This window comes from Rhinopithecus roxellana, chromosome 19 (assembly GCF_007565055.1).
Source record: "Rhinopithecus roxellana isolate Shanxi Qingling chromosome 19, ASM756505v1, whole genome shotgun sequence".
In the NCBI taxonomy this organism is placed as follows: Eukaryota; Metazoa; Chordata; class Mammalia; order Primates; family Cercopithecidae; genus Rhinopithecus; species Rhinopithecus roxellana.
The window spans coordinates 54,549,859-54,571,002 of NC_044567.1; the positions used below are offsets into that span (position 1 = coordinate 54,549,859).

Genomic DNA, 21,144 nt, shown 5'->3' on the forward strand with positions numbered 1-21,144 from the left:
TGCTCTGGGCCAAGCTCCTATTTTGGGGGAGGCTACTACTCCTAACAAGAGGCAGGAAAACAGCTGGGCTGTAAGAAAGGAACCAGCACATCACCAAACTGTCCTTTGTAGGTGCCCTGAATACAAGATGCGGCCCCATGTAAAGTACAGAGCTGGGGTTTCTGGGACAAAGATGAACATTCTTATTTTGGTATGTTGCAACCAAATTTGAAAACAGTATTAAGGATTTACCTTCATGAACCCAAGACCACTGAGCAAGGTAAGAGGTTCACTCACAGAACAAAGAGGGGAGGGCCCCGTATCTTTTTTTCCCCTCATTTTTGTGGAGAACGGGGTCTCGCTATATTGCCCAGAGGTACTGAACTCCTGGGCTCAAGCTATCCTCCCGTCTCTGCCTCCCTAAAAGCTGGGATTACAGGCGTGAGCCACCGCGCCCGGCAGGGTCCCTTATCTCTAGACTCTGACCCCAAGAGTCTAGTCTTGGGCCTGTAACCAGCCATCTTGGGTTTGACTCTGGCCACAGCAAAAGCCATCGTCAGAATGGGCTGCTGGGAGGGTGGGAGAGAGCTGGCCTGTGCCGCAGACGCCCGCCATGGTAAGGGCCCACGCTACGGCACTCCCTCCTCCACCTGGGGGAAAGGGGACAGCAAAGCCAGTCTGGGTGCTGCCCTAAAGAACAGCAGCTCATCAGACCCTACCGCCCTCACACCAATTCGTGTCACTCTTTGTGACTGGCGCTACATACAGCCCCACTTTCCATCAGGATTTCACCTGTGCAAAGGAAGACCAAAAAAAAAAAAAAAAAAAAAAAAAAATCACATCTAGTTTTATAGGCATTTAATAGTTTACCAATTGGTACAATAAGATTTTTTAATATGCAGAAAACATGAATAAATTTTGTTTTACACAGTCTGAGAGCAACAAATCTTACTGTAAAACACAAGAGCAATATTATATACATTCCTTTACTGATTTTTTTTTTTTAATTGTGTCAATATCTTCAGTGAACTCTTACAATCTGGGGAACTGTTTTCTCAATCGCCACCTCTGCAATGTTCATATGAAATCAAGGCTTGCCTTCATGTCAGTGTCAGATCAACTTTGACTCGAAGAGTTTGTGTTTGTCTCTCACATCTTCAGAGTGAGCTTTAGGGATGCCTGAAGGATAGGCAGTACAAGCAAGCAGCTACTTCCATGATACGGTGGGAAGATAAAAAGGCCCATTCAGTCCAGCCGTGACCTGTAAATCCAGCTTGCCCTCCCCCCACCCCACTGGAAAAAAATCCAAAACCTTTTTCCACCAGTTTTTTACACGTCGCTTCTCTACCAGGAGATTCTTCTTTGTGTCAGCTAGATTAATGAACACACTGGACTTATATACAGCTGGACAAGAAAGAGTAACCAGTTTAAGTGCCTTTTCCTTCAACAATTTTAACTTCAGTTGCTTAAGGACGATCAAGCCACCAATGTCAACAAAATATCCTTTACTTTTAAATAGTTGTTCTTTAAATAAATTTAAAGAAAATCTATTTAACGAGTGATATTACTGGGAAGTTCACACAGAAACAGAAAGAGGCAAACGGGAGAGCAGGGCACTGGCAGTGGGGAGACGGGGCTTGGTAAATCTAAAGCCAAAGCTTTCCAAAGACTACAGCGAGTGCTCCCCAGCCTGGGACGACTTGCTAACACTAGTGATTCTGAGAGGAGTGCTCTGGGCACACCACTGGTCACACCACACACAGACGAACCAGGACGGTCTTAGTCTCCTAAAGTGCAAGCTGCCGTGACAACAGGCAACTAGGCTCCACGCGATGTCTGAACAGTTTCCATGGCTTGCACTCTCCAGAGCACAGCTAGGATTTCTTGGGCACGTTATAGATACTTGGGTGGCACTGGAATGTCTGTTTTCACACACACACACACAGTCAATAATCATCTGAGGATGCAATTCTACCAGCTTTTTATTTCTTAAATAAGTGGCCAATTTGATTGAGAAAGTGACAAAGCAGCAGTGAACCTCTAAACCAACGAATAAAAGTCCTCTACTTACAATCCAAACCAGTAACCTCATCATTGTCCTTATCCCAGGCAAGGCACAGGGTTAGACAGCAGACAGAGAAAACAGAAAACACAGTCAGAAAGGGCATCAACAGGACAGTGTCAGACAGCAGTGCAGGAAACTTTGCAAATCTGATTCCAGGTTGTAGACGGACTGCTCTCCCCAACCCCTTCGTTACTAAACAGGGCTCGTTACATGTGGACCCAGTTGTGGGCCATCCCTGAGATTCAATGTTCGCTGCTTCTCACATGGAGGATGTCTGGTAACTCAACTCAGCAGCAGGCTGTGGCAATCTCCCAAGTAAGGATAACTTTGTTTACAGAGTAATCGTTTCCTCCTCCTTCGTCAACGCAAGTCGCTGTGTGCTGCAGGGGAAGACACGCTTGCTTCCTCCTGCATCGGTACCATTCTCCTTTATTGTTCAATTATCTATGAGTGATTTCTAGATGTTGTGGCTTACCCTTAAACAATTCATGCTAAAAATGAATTAAAATACAAGACATTTATACATGTACAAACAAATGTTAAGATGCACCATTTCTATGTATTTATATTTCTCAAAATAGGACAGAAAATAGCAGCAAACAAGAACAAAGATATTTTCCATAGTTTTTGTAGAAAAATCCAGTCAGAAGAGCTAAGGGAAAAAGACTTTTCAATGTAAGCAGGGTTGTGAGGCAATATTGTCCTGAAAATTCACCTACTTGTATGTATTTAAGGAATTAGCTTAATTAAGATGTAATTTTTGTCCTCAAAAATAGCCATTAGTTCTCAAAACTTTCCCTTCCAGAGACATCTCTCAGGAATCTAAAAACAAACAAGCAAACAAACAAACAAAAAGACACAAGCTAGACATAAAGTTGCTTCTAGTTAACAGACGGCCTAGTCTCTGTGTGTATCTACAGGACGGTAACTCTCACCCTTTGTCTTTTGCAGGAACCAAATTTCCATTAAATACTAAAGGGGACATTTAAAAAATCACATAGTACACAAATGAATAAAATGCAATTCAGAATTTTCTCTCTGTTAAACTGTCACTGTTATCTCATTGTTCTGTTAACTTTTGAAATAACTTTCTTGGGGAAAAAAAAACCTGTTGGTTAGCTAAGCAATGGAATCCTTTATTAATAACTGACAATGGAATAGTGCTCCAAAAGTCACGGGTAAAAATTCTCTTAAACCTACTTGTAACTTTGGGTCAAAATATACAATATATCTGGGCTGTGTAAAACGTCAAGCGGCTAAATTAGAGGGGAAAATAACGGAAGTGATTTTCCTTCGGCTGGAAAAAAATCCCCAGAGTCAGACCTAGTTTTCAAAAGCATTAAGATCAAAAAGGGTTTGTTCTGAAGCATGGCATTCCACAGCAAGATTTATTCTACTTGTCCGTTTTAGCACTTTTTCAAAAACCCAGGACTAAGGACATGGAGGTTGCTGTGTATGATACACACATATAGACTTATCCACTTACAGATAGGCCCATATACTTACAAACATTTACATATAAACAAAAGGTGAAAACTACATTTTTATGCACGCTCCATTAAACCCTGTCATTTTTTTAAAACTTGTAAGTGAAACACAGTTTAAATCAATATCAGATTCATGTTGAAAAACCAACTGCTGTACTCCTCCCACTCCTTTCAAATGGACACACAGAACCTTCTCAGTATTTCTGTCATTATGTAATGCACATTGCACATCCCTAAAAACACCAAAAACAAATAGTGATTTGTACCATGACACACTCAATGGGAAGATTACATTCTACTTGGAAGTCACATCACTATAGTCTAATAGTATGGAGAATACAACTAGAAGTATGTCTAGTGTGTAAAATAGAAGCTTAGAGTATGATAGGACTTTTTGACCTGTTTACAAAGCATTAAGACCAAAATGAAATAAATGAGTTGCAATTAGCTGCTGAGATTTTTCTTGAGATTTACAGTCATTTTCTTACATAAATATACCACTAGCCTTTGCTTGATAGGCTGCCAAAACAAATATATCCTACTGATTTGGCAAATGTGTCATGAGAAAAATCCAATGTGTAATCCCCATTCATTACATAGATGGTTCAGAAGATTCTGCATTGTTGCCTTATTATCTAAAATCCTTAAAGATTTATTAAGCACACTTAAGTGATGTTACATAGATACACATTTCAGAAAAAGCCCTAATAACCACCACTTTTCCCCAAATGAGGCCATCAAGTCAGGCACCAACAGATAGCAGAAAGAAAAACAGGAATTAATAATCCAACATAAAATGACACTGTCAGCTATTCAGTTTAGTGCCCTAGTTCAAATGATTCAACTTCTGCCTTCTTAGGCCTGGTGTGACCAATGCCAGCCCAGGTTTTTAAACCCCTATGGTACTTCTAGACAACGCATGTAAATTTACAGTATACAATTTGGATTCACCATGCATGAATACTTTGTGTGTAACATTTAATAAGCTCAATCTACATCCAGAATAATTTACATGAAAGGACAATATTTATTTAACAGAGCTCAATGGGGGTAACCATGGTATCATCAGAGTGCATCCAGAGGAAAAGAGGGAGGAGGGCCGAAGGAGGCGCAATCAGCGGCACTCCCACACTTTTACTGTTTGATCTACGCTGCCAGTGACGACATAGGGTGCCGTCTTGTGGAAATCTGAAAGAAAAAGAAACGATTTATTTAAAAACCACAGTAAGCCTGGGCAACAAAGTGAGATCCCCCTCTCTATAAAATACAAAATAAAAAAAAAAAAAAATTAGCTGGGCATGGTAGTGTGTGCCTGTAGTCCCAGCTACTCGGGAGGCTGAGGCAGAACTGTCTGAGCTGGGAAGTCGAGGCTGCAGCGAGCCATGACTGCACCACGGCACTCCAGCCTGGGTGACAGAGCAAGACCCTGCCCGGTCCCCAACCCTCCATCACTCTGAGCCAGATACAAATTTTTTTAATATTTATTTATTTATTTATTTTTTGAGGCAGAGTCTCACTCTGTTGCCCAGGCTGGAGTGCAGTGACGCAATCTCGGCTCACTGCAAGCTCCACCTCGCGGGTTCACGCCATTCTCCTGCCTCAGCCTCCTGAGTAGCTGGGACTACAGGCGCCCACCACCACACCCGGCTAATTTTTTTTTTTGTATTTTTAATAGAGACGGGGTTTCACCGTGGTCTCGATCTCCTGACCTTGTGATTCGCCCGCCTCGGCCTCCCAAAGTGCTGGGATTACAGGCGTGAGCCACCGCGCCCGGCCACCAGATACAATTTTTAATGAGCCACAAAATAAGAAAGCCCAAATACCAGGAGTTTTCAGGTTTCTCCAATACACCCACACTCCAAGAAGGTATCTAGTTTGCCAATGTAGTTAGGGAAGTTGAGACTCAATGATCAAATCCTGTATTAACATCTCAACAAAAATGCCTGTTCCTGTTTGGCCCATCCCAAATGGTGCTCGAATCTTTTTTTTCCTTTTTTTCTTTTTTTCGAGGCAGGGTCTCACTGTGTTGCCCAGGCTGGAGTGCAATGGCTATTCAAAGTTATGATCCCACTATTGATCAGCAGGGGAGTTTTGACCTGCTCTGTTTATGCCCTGGGCCAGGTCACCCCTTTAGGCAACCTGGGAGTCTCCTATTCCCAGGAGGTCACCATATTGATACTGCACTTAGTGCAGACATCCGATCAGCACAGCACACTGTAACCCAGAACTCCTGGGCTCAAGCAATCCTCCAGCCTCAGCCTCCTGAGTAGTGGGGACTAAAGGCACAGCAGGGCTCAAATCTAACAATAAAGAGTCTCACCATATCTATTTACTGAACATTATATTCCAGGCATAGCACAAATGCTCCATATTCGTGTCTAATCCTTGAAACAATCCTGTGGGGCAGGCATTAGCTCCACTTTACCGAGGCTTTGGTCCATTATACTTCAGTGTATTTATTAGACTTGACTGTATTCACTATCTTAAATTCCAGATGCAAGTCCAAATGATAGTGAGGATGTTTACTAAAATCAAATACAATTTTCTGAGTTTCTAGTACCTGATAGTATACACCTGCCAGAGGGAAAGGTTGAGGAAGATTTTGTTTGAGAAACAAACTAATAGGGGAGAAAAATTACCCATCAGAGTGTTAAGTATCCTCTTCACAAACTCTGGTTTCCAAAACCAGTGTTGTGCAGTGCAGAAAGTAACGTTTTTATTATAAGGCTAACGATACAAAGAGTTAAGGAAAGGAGAATTTAAAACAAATGGTAGGAATCCACAAAATTTTCATCTGTCTTCTCTATTCTGCCCTGAAAGCACATGGTCATTTCTTACCTGGCAAAGTTCACATGATCATGTAAAACACTGTCACGTCTGGCACTCCAAAATCTAATGTCAGAGACCTCACGAGGCGTACATACCCAAGGAGGTAACAAAGTGTTCATGCGCATTGAGGGTCTTCATGCATCGCTTGTTCTTGTAATCCCACACGCGCAGGGTCTTGTCATCAGCACAACTCAAAATAAACTTCCCCCCAGAATGGAACAGAACTCCACGTACCCAGTTATCATGACCCACCTTAAAAACAAAAAAGTTACTTGACTTAGTGAAAGACTAAAATGTTTAAATAGCATCTATTTAATAATACGATAAAACTATACATACCAAAAACATCAAAAGACACCAAAAGAAAATAAAAGTCTAGGGAATTCTAGACCAAATGAAACTGAAAGCTCGTAAGACATGACCAGCAAATATAATGCATGATCCTTGACTGGGTCCTGGATGAGGGTTAAAGAGAAGTCAGGCACGGCATTGTGGAAATAACAAGAACAAATCTGAATATGTAGTCTATCAGTGGTAAATTTATTGAGTGTGATTAATTTTATTGTGGTTATTTATATACTATCCTTGTTCCTAGGTGGTTCATGCTAAAATACTTGGGGGTAAAGTATACGATGTCTCCAAGGAACTCTCAAATGATTTCAGCAAAATATACACACATACATGAAAGAAAACAAACAAATGTTAACTAGGTGAAGGATATACAGGCATTCACTATATATCCATCCATCCATCCATCCATCCATCCATCCATCCATCCATCCAATCATCCATCCAATCATCCAATCATCTATCCATCCAGCCAGCCATCCATTCATCCATCCATCCATGAATGCATGTATCCATCCAATCATCCATCCATGTATCCATCCATCCATGTATCCATCCACCCATCCAATCATCCATCCATCCATCCATCCATCCATCCATCCATCCATCCATGTATCCATCCATCCATGCATCCATCCACCCATCCATCCATCCATCCATCCAATTATTCATTGATCCATCCATCCATCCATCCATCTAATCATCCATCCATCCATGCATGCATGCGTCCATCCATCCATCCATCTAATCATCCATCGATCCATGTATCCATGTATCCATCCATCCATCCATCCATCCATCCATCCATCCATCCATCCAATCATCCATCCATTCATTGATCCATCCATCCATCCAATCATCCATCCATCCATGCATGCATGCGTCCATCCATCCATCCATCTAATCATCCATCGATCCATGTATCCATGTATCCATGTATCCATCCATCCATCCATCCATCCATCCATCCATCCATCCATCCAATCATCCATCCATCCATCCATCCATCCATCCATCCATCCATCCATCCATCCAATCATCCATCTAATCATCCATCCATCCATCCATCCATCCATCCATCCATCCATCCATCCATCCATCCATCCGTATTTCCCCTGTTGCAGCAGTTCCGTTCTTGCAATTTATCTTTAAGCACATGCCCAGAGATTTAGTTAACAAAGATGTTTGCAAAGCACTGTCTGTAGATCAATGTACAAGAAGAGCATCTAACAACATGAGCAAGGATCACATACTTTCTAAATTAAAGGTTTGCTACAAAGCTACATTAAGGGGTATGATACCATTTTTATAAAAAATAGCACATTTATCTACACATTAATTTAAGAAAAAGGCTTAGAACTGCACAGTTGAACATGGTAGCTACTGTCCATGTACGCCTTTTTTTTTTTTTGAGACGGAGTCTCGCTCTGTCAACCAGGCTGGAGTGCAGTGGCCTCATCTCAGCTCAATGCAAGCTCCGCCTCCCGGGTTCACGCCATTCTCCTGCCTCAGCCTCCCGAGTAGCTGGGACTACAGGCGCCTGCCACCTCAACCAGCTAGTTTTTTGTATTTTTTAGTAGAGACGGGGTTTCACTGGGTTAGCCAGGATGGTCTCAATCTCCTGACCTCGTGATCCGCCCGTCTCGGCCTCCCAAAGTGCTGGGATTACAGGTTTGAGCCACCGTGCCCGGCCCATGTATGCCTATTTTAATATATAATAGTTAAGATTACATACAGCCAACAATTCAGTTCTTCAGTCTTACTAGCCACATTTCAAGAGTATAACAGCTGCACGTGGCTAGCAGCTACCATGCTGGATAGTGCGGTTATAGCACAGCATTGCAAAGTTTTGTTTTATTTTAAAAAGAGACAGCAACTCTCTCTGTTGCCCTGGCTGGAGTACAGTGGCATGATCACAGCTCACTAAAGCCTCAAATTCCTGGGTTCAAGTAATCCTCCTGCTTTAGCCTCCCAAGTAGCTAAGACTATAGGCATGCACCATCATGCATAACTACTTTTAAAATTTTTATTTTGGTACAGACAGGGCCTCGTTACGTTGCCCAAGCTGGTCTTCAAACTCCTGGGCTCCTCCTGCCTTTGCCTCCCAAAGTCCTGGGATTATAGGCATGAGCCACTGTGTCTGGTCAAGAGTATGTTTTTCTTTCTTTTTTAAGACAGAGTCTCGCTTTATTGCCCAGGCTGGAGTGCCATGGTGCAATCTCGGCTCACCGCAACCTCCATCTCCCAGGTGCAAACAATTCTCATGCCTCAGTCTCCCGAGTAGCTGGGATTACAGACATGTGCCACCACGCCCGGCTTTTTTTCTTCTTTTTTTGAGACAGAATTTTGCTCTTATTGCCTAGGCTGGAGTACAATGGCGTGATCTTGGCTCACTGCAACCTCCCCCTCCTAGGTTAAAGCGATTCGCCTTCCTCAGCCTTCCCGAGTAGCTGGGATTGAAGGCATGTGCCACCAAGCCCGGCTAATTTTGTATTTTTAGGAGACAGAGTTCCTCCATGTTGGTCAGGCTGGTCTTGAACTCCTGACCTCAGGTGATTCGCCCGTCTCAGCCTCCCAAAGTGCTGGAATTACAGGCATGAGCCACCGCACCCAGCTACGCCCGACTAATTTTTGTAATTTTAGTAGAGACTAAACGTTTCACAACGTTGGTCAGGCTGGTCCTGAACTCCTGACCTCAGGTGATCCACCTGCCTCAGCCTCCAAAAGTGCTGGGATTGCAGGCGTGAGCCACTGCACCTGGCCAGCTTTATTTTAATTATATATCATCTTTTCTTAATTTATATATCTTTTCTTAACAGCAACATGGTATAGCTGAACTCAGCTCAGAATACTACTAGAGGAAAGTTTCATTTTCTAATCAATTCTTGAAGATGCTTCCACATGTGTCTGTCATATCCTACAGAGAGACAATCACTTCAAGGTATGGTTAGCACCTAAAAAATCTCTAAACAAACGTGGATGCCAAATTATAAAAACTACTACTAAATGAACATCCATAGATCTCTTTGGAACTCCTTTAGGCACACAGCAGTGTCCACAATCCCTTACTAGTATTGACATATCTTTCTATGGAAATATGTTCCTAAATAAGCCAAATAAACTAGATCATGTGAGCAAGGATATATAATAGTTAAAAGGATTCAAATAAAGTGAAACAGACAAACAAACATCTTCAACAGTGAACAGGTCTCTAAGAATGCTGCTGCTTCTCCATAAGAGATATCACACAATTTTTTAGCATCTCCCCCTCAAACACCGACTAGCTCTACAGATTCTTTATAGAACCTGCATTCCAGAGAAGTAACTTTCACATCACTGTAACGACAAAAGCTAAAGGAAAACTACATTTATAAAGAAGTTATTTTAAAACCCAGTATAATTCAGATTTAATAAAATATCACAAAGCATTAATCCAAAAAGGTATAAACAGTGAAGATACAAAAGAAACGGTAAGATTATGCAAACTTACGAGGGTCATAAGGCACATGCCAGTACTGACATCCCACATCTTAATAGTCTTGTCTCTGGATCCAGACAGCAAGAATGGCCCAGGTTTACCACTTTTTTTAGTCTACAGAAAACATAATAAAAATTAAGTTTCCTACACAAGAAGTTAGGTACAGACTTTGAATGGTTTTTACCTAATAATGATCTATATTTCCAATTTTGTTGCATTTTGGTTGGTTGTTTTGAGACAGAGTCTGGCTCTGTTGCCCAGGTTGGAGTACAGTGGTGCGATCTCGGCCTACTGCAACCTCCAACTCCCGGGTTCAAGCAAGTCTCCTGCCCCAGCCTCCTGAGTAGGTGTGATTATAGGTGTGCGCCACCACGCCAGGCTAATTTTTGTATTTTTATTTTTTGTATTTTTAGTAGAGATGGGGTTTTGCCATGTTGGGCAGGCTGGTCTCGAACTCCTAACCTCAGGTGATCGGACCACCTCGGCCTCCCAAAGTGCTGGAATTACAGGCGTGAACCACTGCACCCAGCCCAATTTGTTTTTATCTGTTTAAATACACAAGTCTTTAACACCATACCTAGGCTATACAGGAAGGACCCAGATAATATAAGAACAGAAAATCTCTGTTTAGGCTAGGACTCAGTTTTCATAAAACCAACAGATAATAAATTTACTTTTCAAGATTTCTGTAATCACTATTTAATTTAGCTTTTACAAATCCAACCAGAATCAAATTTATTTATTTATTTTTTTGATCTGGATTAGGGAATATTCATTTATTTCAAGACAGGGTCTCATTCTGTCACCCAGGCTGGAGTGCAGCGGAACAATCATAGTTCACTGCAGCTTTGAGCTCCTGTGATCAAGCAATCTTCCTGCCTCAGTCCCCTGAGTGGCTGGGACTACAGAAGTGCACCACTACACCTGGCTGAGTTATTGAAAATTTTTTTCCTCATTAGTATAGTGGTGAGTTAAAAAAAAAAAAAAAGCTTTCTGTAGAGACAGGGGTCTTGCTATGTTGCTCAAACTCCTGGGTTCAAGTGATCCTCCTTCCTTGACTTCCCAAAGTGCTGGGATTACAGGCGTGAGTCATCATACCTCTGGCGGTGTGATGGACCAGAATCAAATTTATGACACACAGCATGTAACCACCACCAAAGGGCAGTAAATAGAATCTGAAAATGCAATGGGCCAACCAAAATAAAGAGAACTCACAAAAGAAAATTCATTTAAGAGGGAACTGCCTCTTTTCTTTATTGAAATGTAGTTTTAAAAATACATGATAGGAATGCCTCTATCAAAATCAATGGGCTCGGCGCAGTGGTTCACACCTGTAATCCCAGAACTTTAGGAAGTTGAGGCAGGCAGATCACTTGAGGTCAGGAGTTTGAGACCAGCCTGGCCAACATGGCAAAATCTTGTTTCTACTAAAAATATAGCCGGGCGCGGTGGCTCAAGCCTGTAATCCCAGCACTTTGGGAGGCCGAGACGGGCCTCCACGAGGTCAGGAGATCGAGACCATCCTGGCTAATACAGTGAAACCCCGTCTCTACTAAAAAAAATACAAAAAACTAGCCGGGCGAGGTGGCTGGCGCCTGTAGTCCCAGCTACTCGGGAGGCTGAGGCAGGAGAATGGCGTAAACCCGGGAGGCGGAGCTTGCAATGAGCTGAGATCTGGCCACTGCACTCCAGCCTGGGCAACAGAGCGAGACTCCGTCTCAAAAAAAATAAATAAATAAATAAATTAAAAATTAGCTGGCAGGGTGGCACATGCATCCGTGGTCCCAGGTACTTAGGAGGCTGAGGCAGGAGAATCGCTTGAACCCGGTAGGAAGAGGTGGCAGTGAGCCGAGATCACGCTACTATACTCCAGCCTGCGCAACAGAGTGAGACTGTCTCAAAAACAAACAAAACTTTTAGACCATTCATTTTCATTCATTTATTAGAAACAGGGATCCTGCTCTGTTGCCCCAGGCTGAACTTTAACTTCTGGACATAAGTGATCCTCTTGCCTCAGCCTCCTGAGTAGCTGGGACTATAGCCATGTGCCGCTGTACCTTGTAGGTAATTTATTTTTAACATATTAATCAGAAAGACCAAAATCATAAAAGAACACAAAGAATCACAAAGAAATGTGTTAAAGCTCCAGACTCAGCTAGTACTTTTAAATGATCAAGAACATCAGAGGACACCATATGAAATAGTCTTCATTTAAAGAAACATTTATACCATCACATCTGGGATTAATTTTAAAAAATAAATACTGGCCGGGCGCGGTGGCTCAAGCCTGTAATCCCAGCACGTTGGGAGGCCGAGACGGGCGGATCACGAGGTCAGGAGATCGAGACCATCCTGGCTAACACAGTGAAACCCCGTCTCTACTAAAAAATACGAAAAACTAGCCAGGCAAGGTGGCGGGCGCCTGTAGTCCCAGCTACTCAGGAGGCTGAGACAGGAGAATGGCGTAAACCCGGAGGCGGAGCTTGCAGTGAGCTGAGATCCGGCCACTGCACTCCAGCCTGGGCGACAGAGCGAGACTCCGTCTCGAAAAAAAAAAATAATAATAATAAATAAATAAATACTGAACTATATTTTACCATAAATTTATAAATAAAATTATTATGTTCATTAATGAAGACTATTTTTCTGACAGATACTGTGAAGAGCAGAGAATTTCAAGATTCAGAATTTTGGGATGCAGACTTTTAAATGCATTAACAGCCGTGAAACTGGGAATCAGCAAAGTTATCTAAGGATTTAAGATATCGGCAATGAAACCATGAAGACAAGTTTATATATACAGTACCTCAGATCCTGTTGCTTCAGAGATGGAGGAATATGAGCTTTCTGGAGCCCAGGAAATGCATTCTACCACATGCTCATGCTCTCGGAGCTCAGCCTTGCATTCCTTTGTTGCTACGACCCACACGCGCACAGTCTGGTCATTGGAACAGCTGGCTATCAGAGTGCCATCTTGATTTGGTCGTACCATACGTACCCATTCTCTGTGTCCTGTGAATGTCTTCACACAGTAGCTGTCAATATAAATAATAACTTACATTGTGAATGACAATCATCGGGACACTTTCCAGAAGTGATACAAAAATAGCTATGTACTGGGATGAAGAGAATGGTACCAAGTCAGAGATGCAAGTCGACAGCATAAATGTACAATCCTGGCTAATTAAAGTGGGAACAACAAGCTAACAGGCACATCATTAAGGAGCTAACAAAATCAACATCTAGAAGATAAAATATATATAAGAAATAAAATGTTTCAAAACTAAACGCACACTTAATATTTCTAGCCATATTGGAAAAAAGCTATGCTCTACTAATCTGAGTAAAACTAGTAAGTTTGTGTGACAAAAATCAAGTGTAATTCTATGCACAACCAAATTCAGTCTAACAGAGGTATACCAGCACAAAGATTATTTACATTTTCATTAAAACCCACAGAGAGATTACCTAAAAGAAGACGACAGAGAAAAGAAGCCATTACACAGAAATGCCTCTTGAGGACATAGTCTCTCCTTACAATGTCTCTGTGCTCCTTTTTGGAAGATGTGTACAGATCAAACTTAGTTTTAAAGTATATTTAATATGACTGTCACAATGATCATTCTGGGTTAAAGTCGAAATGACTGAAACACCAGAACACGATTTTGTTTTGTTTTTTATAAATATGTCTTTAAGCTGATGCCTTTTCTTTTTTTGAGACAGAGTCTTTCTCTTGTTGCCCAGGCTGGAGGGCACTGGTACAATCTTGGCTCACTGCAACCTCCGCCTCCCAGGTTCAAGTAATTCTCCTGCCTCAGCCTCCCAAGTAGCTGGGATTACAGGTGTGCCCCACCAAGCCTGGCTAATTTTTGTATTTTTAGTAGAGACGGGGTTTCACCATTTGGTCAGGCTGGTCTTCAACTCCAGACCAGGTGATCTGCCTGCCTTAGCCTCCCAAAGCACTGGCATTACAGGTGTGAGCCACTGATGCCTTTTCAACCAAGCTTACTTACCCAGTTTGCACTTCCCACATTTTTATGGTTTTATCCCTTGAAGCGGACACTAGATGATCTCCATTGGGCATGATGGCTACTGAGGAGACATTGTGGTCGTGGCCTGAAACACACAGCACAGCGGTGCATTACGGCACGTTACAGCGCGTTACGGTATGTTATGAAGCAGCACCCCCAAGAGCAGCAAGACATCAATTCACCACGGGGTTTCCCCATGGGGTTTCACCATGTCAAAGCAAGTTCTAAATACACTGGATTTTATACAAATTTGATAAGAAACCTGGATTTACACGATAAAGTTAAAAAAATCAGTAAAAACTATCCACAAGGAAATAGTCAACTCCATTTAGGATTAAATTTCATCCTGTACAAATGGTTTAAAAACGTAAGGCATCAGGATTATCAACATTTGAAATATATTCATATATTTACCTCAGTGAGTCTGAATGTTTACATAAAAACGCTAGGAAACACAATTTCTTTCTTTTTTTCTTGGTTGGTGAGGCAAGGACTTGCTCTGTCACCCAGGCTAAAGTGCAGTGGCGCAGTCACAGCTCATGTAGCCTTGAACTCCCGGGCCTACGAGCTCTTCCCGCCTCAGCCATCGAGTAGCTGGAACTACACAGGTGTGGCACCACCACACCCACAACATTTTAATTTTTTGTAGAGACATGGTCTCCATATTTTGCCCACACTGGTCTTGAACTCCTGTCCTCAAGCAATCCCTCCTGCCTTGGCCTCTAAAAGTGCTGAGATTATAGGTGTGAGCCACTGTGCCTAGCCGCTAGACTGATATTCTAAGATACAAAAAAGATAAAGCGAATGCGTAAGAAAAATGGGGAATTGGTTCTCTGTTTAAAATGGTGGGCCAGGCGTAGTGGTTCACGCCTGTAATCCCAGCACTTTGGGAGGCCAAGGCGGGCGGATCACCCAAGGTCAGGAGTTCAAGACCAGCCTGGCCAATATGGTTAAACCCTGTCTCTACTAAAAATACAAAAATTAGCTGGGCGTGGTGGTGCTCACCTGTATTGCCAGCTACTTGGGAGGCTGAGGTGGGAGAATCACTTGAACCTGGGAGGTAGAGGTTGCAGTGGGCCAACATCGCGCCACTGCACTCCAGCTTGGGTGACAAAGCAAGAGGCCATCTCAAAAACAGAAAAAAAGTGTTCATGCGTGGAATTCCTGTAATTATAAACTTCCCCAATGCATTTAATTGGGCGTGGGGGGCGAGGAGAACACAATCTTCAAATTATGCCCTTTAGGTAAACACATAGTTTACTCATGTGTTAACATCATGGATAATCTGTATGCACTCCTTATACAAAATCCCAACATTCAAATATCATCATTTGTAAAGAAACAACAAAAATCCCTATGTAATGAGCACCTCCTACGTGGCAGGTACTACACCAAGATGATTTATCTTATGACTTCATTTTATCCTCACAACAACTGTATGACTCTGGTATTATTACCTCTGTTTTCTAGATGAAAGTGGTTTAAATTTTCTAATGCCATAAGTAGACAAGTAGGAATCTGAACCCAAGTATCTGTCTCTAAAGCAAATATACTCTTGTTCCACAAACATACTGCCTCAGAAAACAGTTCCCACAACAAGACCCAGGAAACAACTTAACAATGAATGAGGGCATGGGATATGTACCCTTATTTCATTTCAGTGAGCAAGATAATCTGGGTTCCAGTTTTCACTATACCTACTCTCTCTGGACTTCAGTTTCCCAACTACGAAAAATTAAAACACAAACAAAACCTTTTTTTTTTTTTTTTTTTTTTTTTGAGACAGAGTCTTGCTCTGTTGCCCAGGCTGGAGTGCAGTGGCCGGATCTCAGCTCATTGCAAGCTCCGCCTCCCGGGTTCACACCATTCTCCTGTCTCAGCCTCCCGAGTAGCTGGGACTACAGGCGCCCGCCACCTCGCCCGGCTAGCTTTTTGTATTTTTTAGTAGAGACGGGGTTTCACCGTGTTAGCCAGGATGGTCTCAATCTCCTGACCTTGTGATCCGCCCATCTCGGCCTCCCAAAGTGCTGGGATTACAGGCTTGAGCCACCGCGCCCGGCCAACAAAACCATTTTTAACTCAAATACAGATAAATGACCTGGCAGTTTTTCTTACCAAAAAATATTCATACAAATATTTTATACAAAGTACGAAGAGACACTTAAAACCTCGTAATAGAAATGACTCTCAACTACTGTGACTTATCCCTGGACTATCTACATCGTATGCTCTTCCACCAATACAGACAATTAAGAGGTGAATAAAGGAACCCCGTATACTATTAGAAACAATATTCTTTCTGAAGTACCATGATAGAAATTACTATTAAAGTACTATCCTCTACCCCTTACCATGCATGGTTCTGATGCATTCAAAGCCCTGAAAATCCCATAGTTTAATGGTCATATCTGCAGAACAAGAAGTCAGAAGCTTGCCGCTGTGATCAAATGAAATGTCCTGTACAGAGTCTGTATGTCCTTTAAGAGTTCGTTCAAAATCTCCAGTCTCATAATCCCATACCTGTCAAGTGAACAGAAAATTGTTTAACACCAACTCCATCACTCCTTTCTTGTTTCATATTTGCACCCAGCAGGCCAGTCTGGCACCTTATTGAGTAATTAACCAAACAAGTAACAAAAGATAACCATCTTAGAAATACTGTATCTCATGTACAAATTGGTCTTTTTTCTACAGGGAAAACGAATGTTGCAATTATTAAAATTTATCTCTAGTACCACATTTGCAAGTGTAATAGTGATAAAGTATAATAATGTCACAAAACACAGTCCGCTTCCTGTCTCAGAGCAGGAAAGACATGTAAATAAGGAAACTTTAGGGGAAAAAATAAGAGGAAAGAAAGAAAGAGATGGAAAGGAAAGGGAAAGAAAAGGAAAGGGGAAGGGGAAGGGAAGGAGCTTAAGGGGGCTATAGCAGGCATTTGTATGTAGAGTATTTGAGGAATAATGGATCAATACTCAATCCTACTAGACCAGCAGAACTCAGACATCTGAAGAGCCAAGGAAAGATTTCAGAAGTGTAAACTGTTCACGAATAGCAAATGAACAAAAGCATATGTCATTTTGAGTTAAAAAGTGAAAATATGGCTGTGCGCGGTGGCTCACGCCTGTAATCCCAGCACTTTGGGAGGCCGAGGCGGTTGGATCGCGAGGTCAGGAGATCGAGAACATCCTGGCTAACACAGTGAAACCCCATCTCTACTTAAAAATACAAAAAATTAGATGGGCATGGTGGCGGGCACCTACAGTCCCAGCTACTCGGGAGGCTGAGGCAGAATGGCGTGAACCTGTGAGGCGGAGGTTGCAGTGAGCCGAGATCCACTACAGACTGGGCGACACAGCAAGACTCCATCTCAAAAAAAAATATATATATATATATATATTATAATATATATATATATATAAATTTTGGCCAAGTGCAGTGGCTCATACCTGTAATCCCAGCACTTTGGGAGGCTGAGGTGGGCAGGTCACCTGAGGTCAGGAGTTGGAGACGATCCTGGCCAACATGGTAAAACCCTGGTCTCCACTAAAAATACAAAACTTAGCTGGCTGTGGTGGTGCGTGACTGTGGTCCCAGCTAATCGGGATGGAAGGCTAAGGTGGGAGAATCACTTGAGCCCGGGCGGCGGATGCAGTGAGCTGAGATTGCATCATAGCACTCCAGCCTGGGTGACAGAGCCAGACTGTTTCAAAAAAAAAAAAAAAAAAAAAAAAAAGAACAGTCACATTTAAAAAAAATAATTTTGGAGTGCAGTGTTGTGATCAGATATCACTGTAGCATCATACTCCTGGGCTGAAGAGATCTTCCTGTCTTAGTCTGTCGAGAAGCTGGGACTACACAGGTGTGCACCACCACGCCTGGCTAACTTTTTGACGTTTTGTAGAGATGGGGTCTCAGTATATTGCCCAGACTTATCTCAAACTCTTCCATTTTCTTTCTTTTTTTTTTTTTTTTTGAGATGGAGTCTCTGTCGCCTAAGATGGAGCGCAGTGGCGCAATCTCAGCTCACTGCAACCTCTACCTCCTGGGTTCAAGCAGTTCTCCTGCCTCAGCCTCCTGAGTAGCTGGGACTACAGGCGTGTGCCACCACACCTGGCTAATGTTTGTATTTTCAGTACAGATGGGGTTTCACCATGTTAGCCAGGATGGTCTTGATCTCCTGACCTCATGATCCACCCGCCTGGGCCTCCCAAAGTGCTGGGATTACAGGTGTAAGCCACTGCACCTGGCCCTATTTTCTTTCTTCTCTTTCTCTTAATTGACAGGGTCTCCCTCTGTGGCCTGTGGTGGAGTGGAGTGGTGTGATCACAACTCACAGCAACCTCGAATTCTGGGCTTCAGTGTTGCTCCCACCTCAGCCTCCAGAGGAAGTAGGACTACAGGTGCACACCACCACACCCAGGTAATTTTTTCTTTCTTGTAGAGACGGGGCCTCGCTATGTTGCCCAGGTGGGTCTAGAGCTCCTGGCCTCAAATCCACCCTCCTGTCTTGGCCTTCTGAGTCACTAGGATTACAGGTGTGAGCCACTGTGCTCATCCCTCCCCTCCTGCTTCTTATCACAAATATTTTTCTGTGCCACTAAAAACTCAGCAAGTATTACTTTTAAAAGAATTCTTGGTTTGGCCTGGTGGCTCATGCCTGTAATTCCAGCACTTTGGAAGGCCGAGACGGGTGGATCACCTGAGGTTAGGAGGTCAAGACCATCCTAGCCAACATGGTAAAACCCCGTCTCTACTAAAAATACAAAAAATTAGCTGGGCTTTGTGGTGGGCACCTGCAATCCCAGCTACTCGGGAGGCTGAAGCAGGACAACTGCTTGAACCCGGGAGGCAGAAAACGCAGTGAGATGAGATCATACCAATGCACTCCAGCCTGGGCAACAGGAGTAAAACTCCGTCTCAAAAAAAAAAAAAAAAAATTGTGGGCTAAACCACCATTATAGAAAAAAACATTATAGGGAACATTTTTGAATATAAAAAAATTCTGTCCTCATTTTTTAATACTTAGGTCAGACAGCAATGGGGAAAAAGAATTAGTGGGTCAAAAAGTATAAACTTTCAAAGCCTTCATATACTCTGTTAAATTGATATCCCATAAGACTGTATCAAATGTAATGAGAATGACTACTTTATCAAACTCATCACTGGGGATTCTTATTTAATAGGTAAAATATCTTGACAATTTCACACACACACACGGCAATTTTTTTTTTTTATTTGAGACGGAGTCTCGCTCTGTCACCCAGGCTGGAGTGCACTGGCGTGATCTCGGCTCATTGCAAGCTCCGCCTCCCGAGTAGCTGGGATTACAGGTGCCCGCCATCACACCCGGCTAATTTTTTGTATTTTTTAGTAGAGACAGGGTTTCACCATGTTAGCCAGGATGGTCTTGATCTCCTGACCTTGTGATCCATGCGCCTTGGCCTCCCAAAGTGCTGGGATTATAGGCGTGAGCCACCGGGCCTGGCGCGATTTTTTTAAGACAGGGTCTCACTCTGTCACCCACACTGGAGTACAGTGGCTCAATCATAGCTCACTGCAGCCTCCAACTCCCAGGCTCATGTGATCCTCCCACCTCAGCCTCCCAAGTAGCTGGGACTACAGGCATAGGCCATCATACCTGGCTAATTTTTTAAGTAGAGATGAGGTCTTGCTATGTTGCCCAGGCTGGTCTCTAACTCCTGAGCTTTAATAGTCCCCCCACCTTGGCCTCCCAAAGTCCTAGGATTATAGGCATGAACTACCACACCCGGCCCATGATTTCAGTGTTTATTTCTTCTGCTATTAGTAGTAAGGCCAAACTGTTGTTACTATTTGGTTAGTTGTTACTACCTTCTATTTTTTTGAGACACATTCTTGCTCTGTCGCCCACGCTGGAGTGCAGTGGAGTGATCTCGGCTCACTGCAACCTCCGCCTCCTGGGTTCAAGCGAATTTCCTGCCTCAGCCTTCCAAGTAGCTGGGACTACAGGTGCACGCTGCCATACCCAGCTATTTTTTTTTGTATTTTAGTAGAGATGGGTTTCACCGTGTTGCCCAGGCTGGTCTTGAACTCCTGAGCTCAGGCAATCTGCCCGCCTCGGCCTCCCAAAGTGCTGGGATTACAGGTGTGAGCCACCACGCCTGGCCTGTTACTACCTTTTTTTGTGAATTGTCTGCTCCTGTACTATGTCCATTTTTCTGAGATGTTAGTGCTTTACACATCTGAATTCTTCATGTTATATATTAAAGTTGGCAATCCAGCTGGGCTCAGTGGTTCACACCTGTAATCCCAGCACTTTGGGAGACAAAGGCAGGAGAACTGCTTGAGCTCAGAAGTTTGACACCTGGGCAACATGGCAAGATCCCCTCTCTAAAAAAAATAAAAAATCAGCTGGGCATAGTGGCACAGGCCTATAGTCCCAGCTACTGAGGAGGCTGTGGTGGGAGGATAGCTTGAGTCTGGAGAGGTCGAGGCTGCAGTGAGCCATGATTGTGCCACTATACTCCAGCCAAGGCAACAGAATGAGACCTTGTTTCACACACAAAAAAGGCTGGCAATCTTTTTTTTTTTTTTTTTTTTTTTTTGAGACAGAGTCTCGCTCTCTCGCCCAGGCTGTACTGCAGTGGCTGGATCTCAGCTCACTGCAAGCTCTGCCTCCTGGGTTTATGCCATTCTCCTGCCTCAGCCTCCTGAGTAGCTGGGACTACAGGCGGCCGCCACCTCACCCAGTGAGGTTTTTTTTGTATTTTTTAGTAGAGACGGGGTTCCACCATGTTAGCCAGGAAGGTCTCGATCTCCTGACCTTGTGATCCGCCCGTCTCGGCCTCCCAAAGTGCTGGGATTACAGGCTTGAGCAACCGTGCCCGGCCGGCAATCTTTCAATTGCTTATTAGTTGAACATATTTTCCAGTTTTGTTTGTTGTT

General features: G+C 43.1%; 1 protein-coding gene across 1 annotated transcript in view; it reads right to left on the reverse strand.

The window, feature by feature from the left end:
• Window positions 1-822: 822 nt before the first annotated feature.
• Window positions 823-21,144, reverse strand: part of PAFAH1B1 (platelet activating factor acetylhydrolase 1b regulatory subunit 1) — a 110,889-nt gene continuing 90,567 nt past the window's right edge. The window contains exons 6-11 of the mRNA XM_010388485.2: window positions 16,569-16,737; window positions 14,200-14,302; window positions 12,993-13,221; window positions 10,199-10,300; window positions 6,456-6,612; window positions 823-4,719 (exon numbers count right to left, since the gene is read on the reverse strand). Of these exons, the coding sequence (XP_010386787.1) occupies window positions 4,646-4,719; window positions 6,456-6,612; window positions 10,199-10,300; window positions 12,993-13,221; window positions 14,200-14,302; window positions 16,569-16,737 (834 nt within the window). The 3' untranslated portion in view covers window positions 823-4,645. The remainder of the gene's footprint in view (window positions 4,720-6,455; window positions 6,613-10,198; window positions 10,301-12,992; window positions 13,222-14,199; window positions 14,303-16,568; window positions 16,738-21,144) is intronic.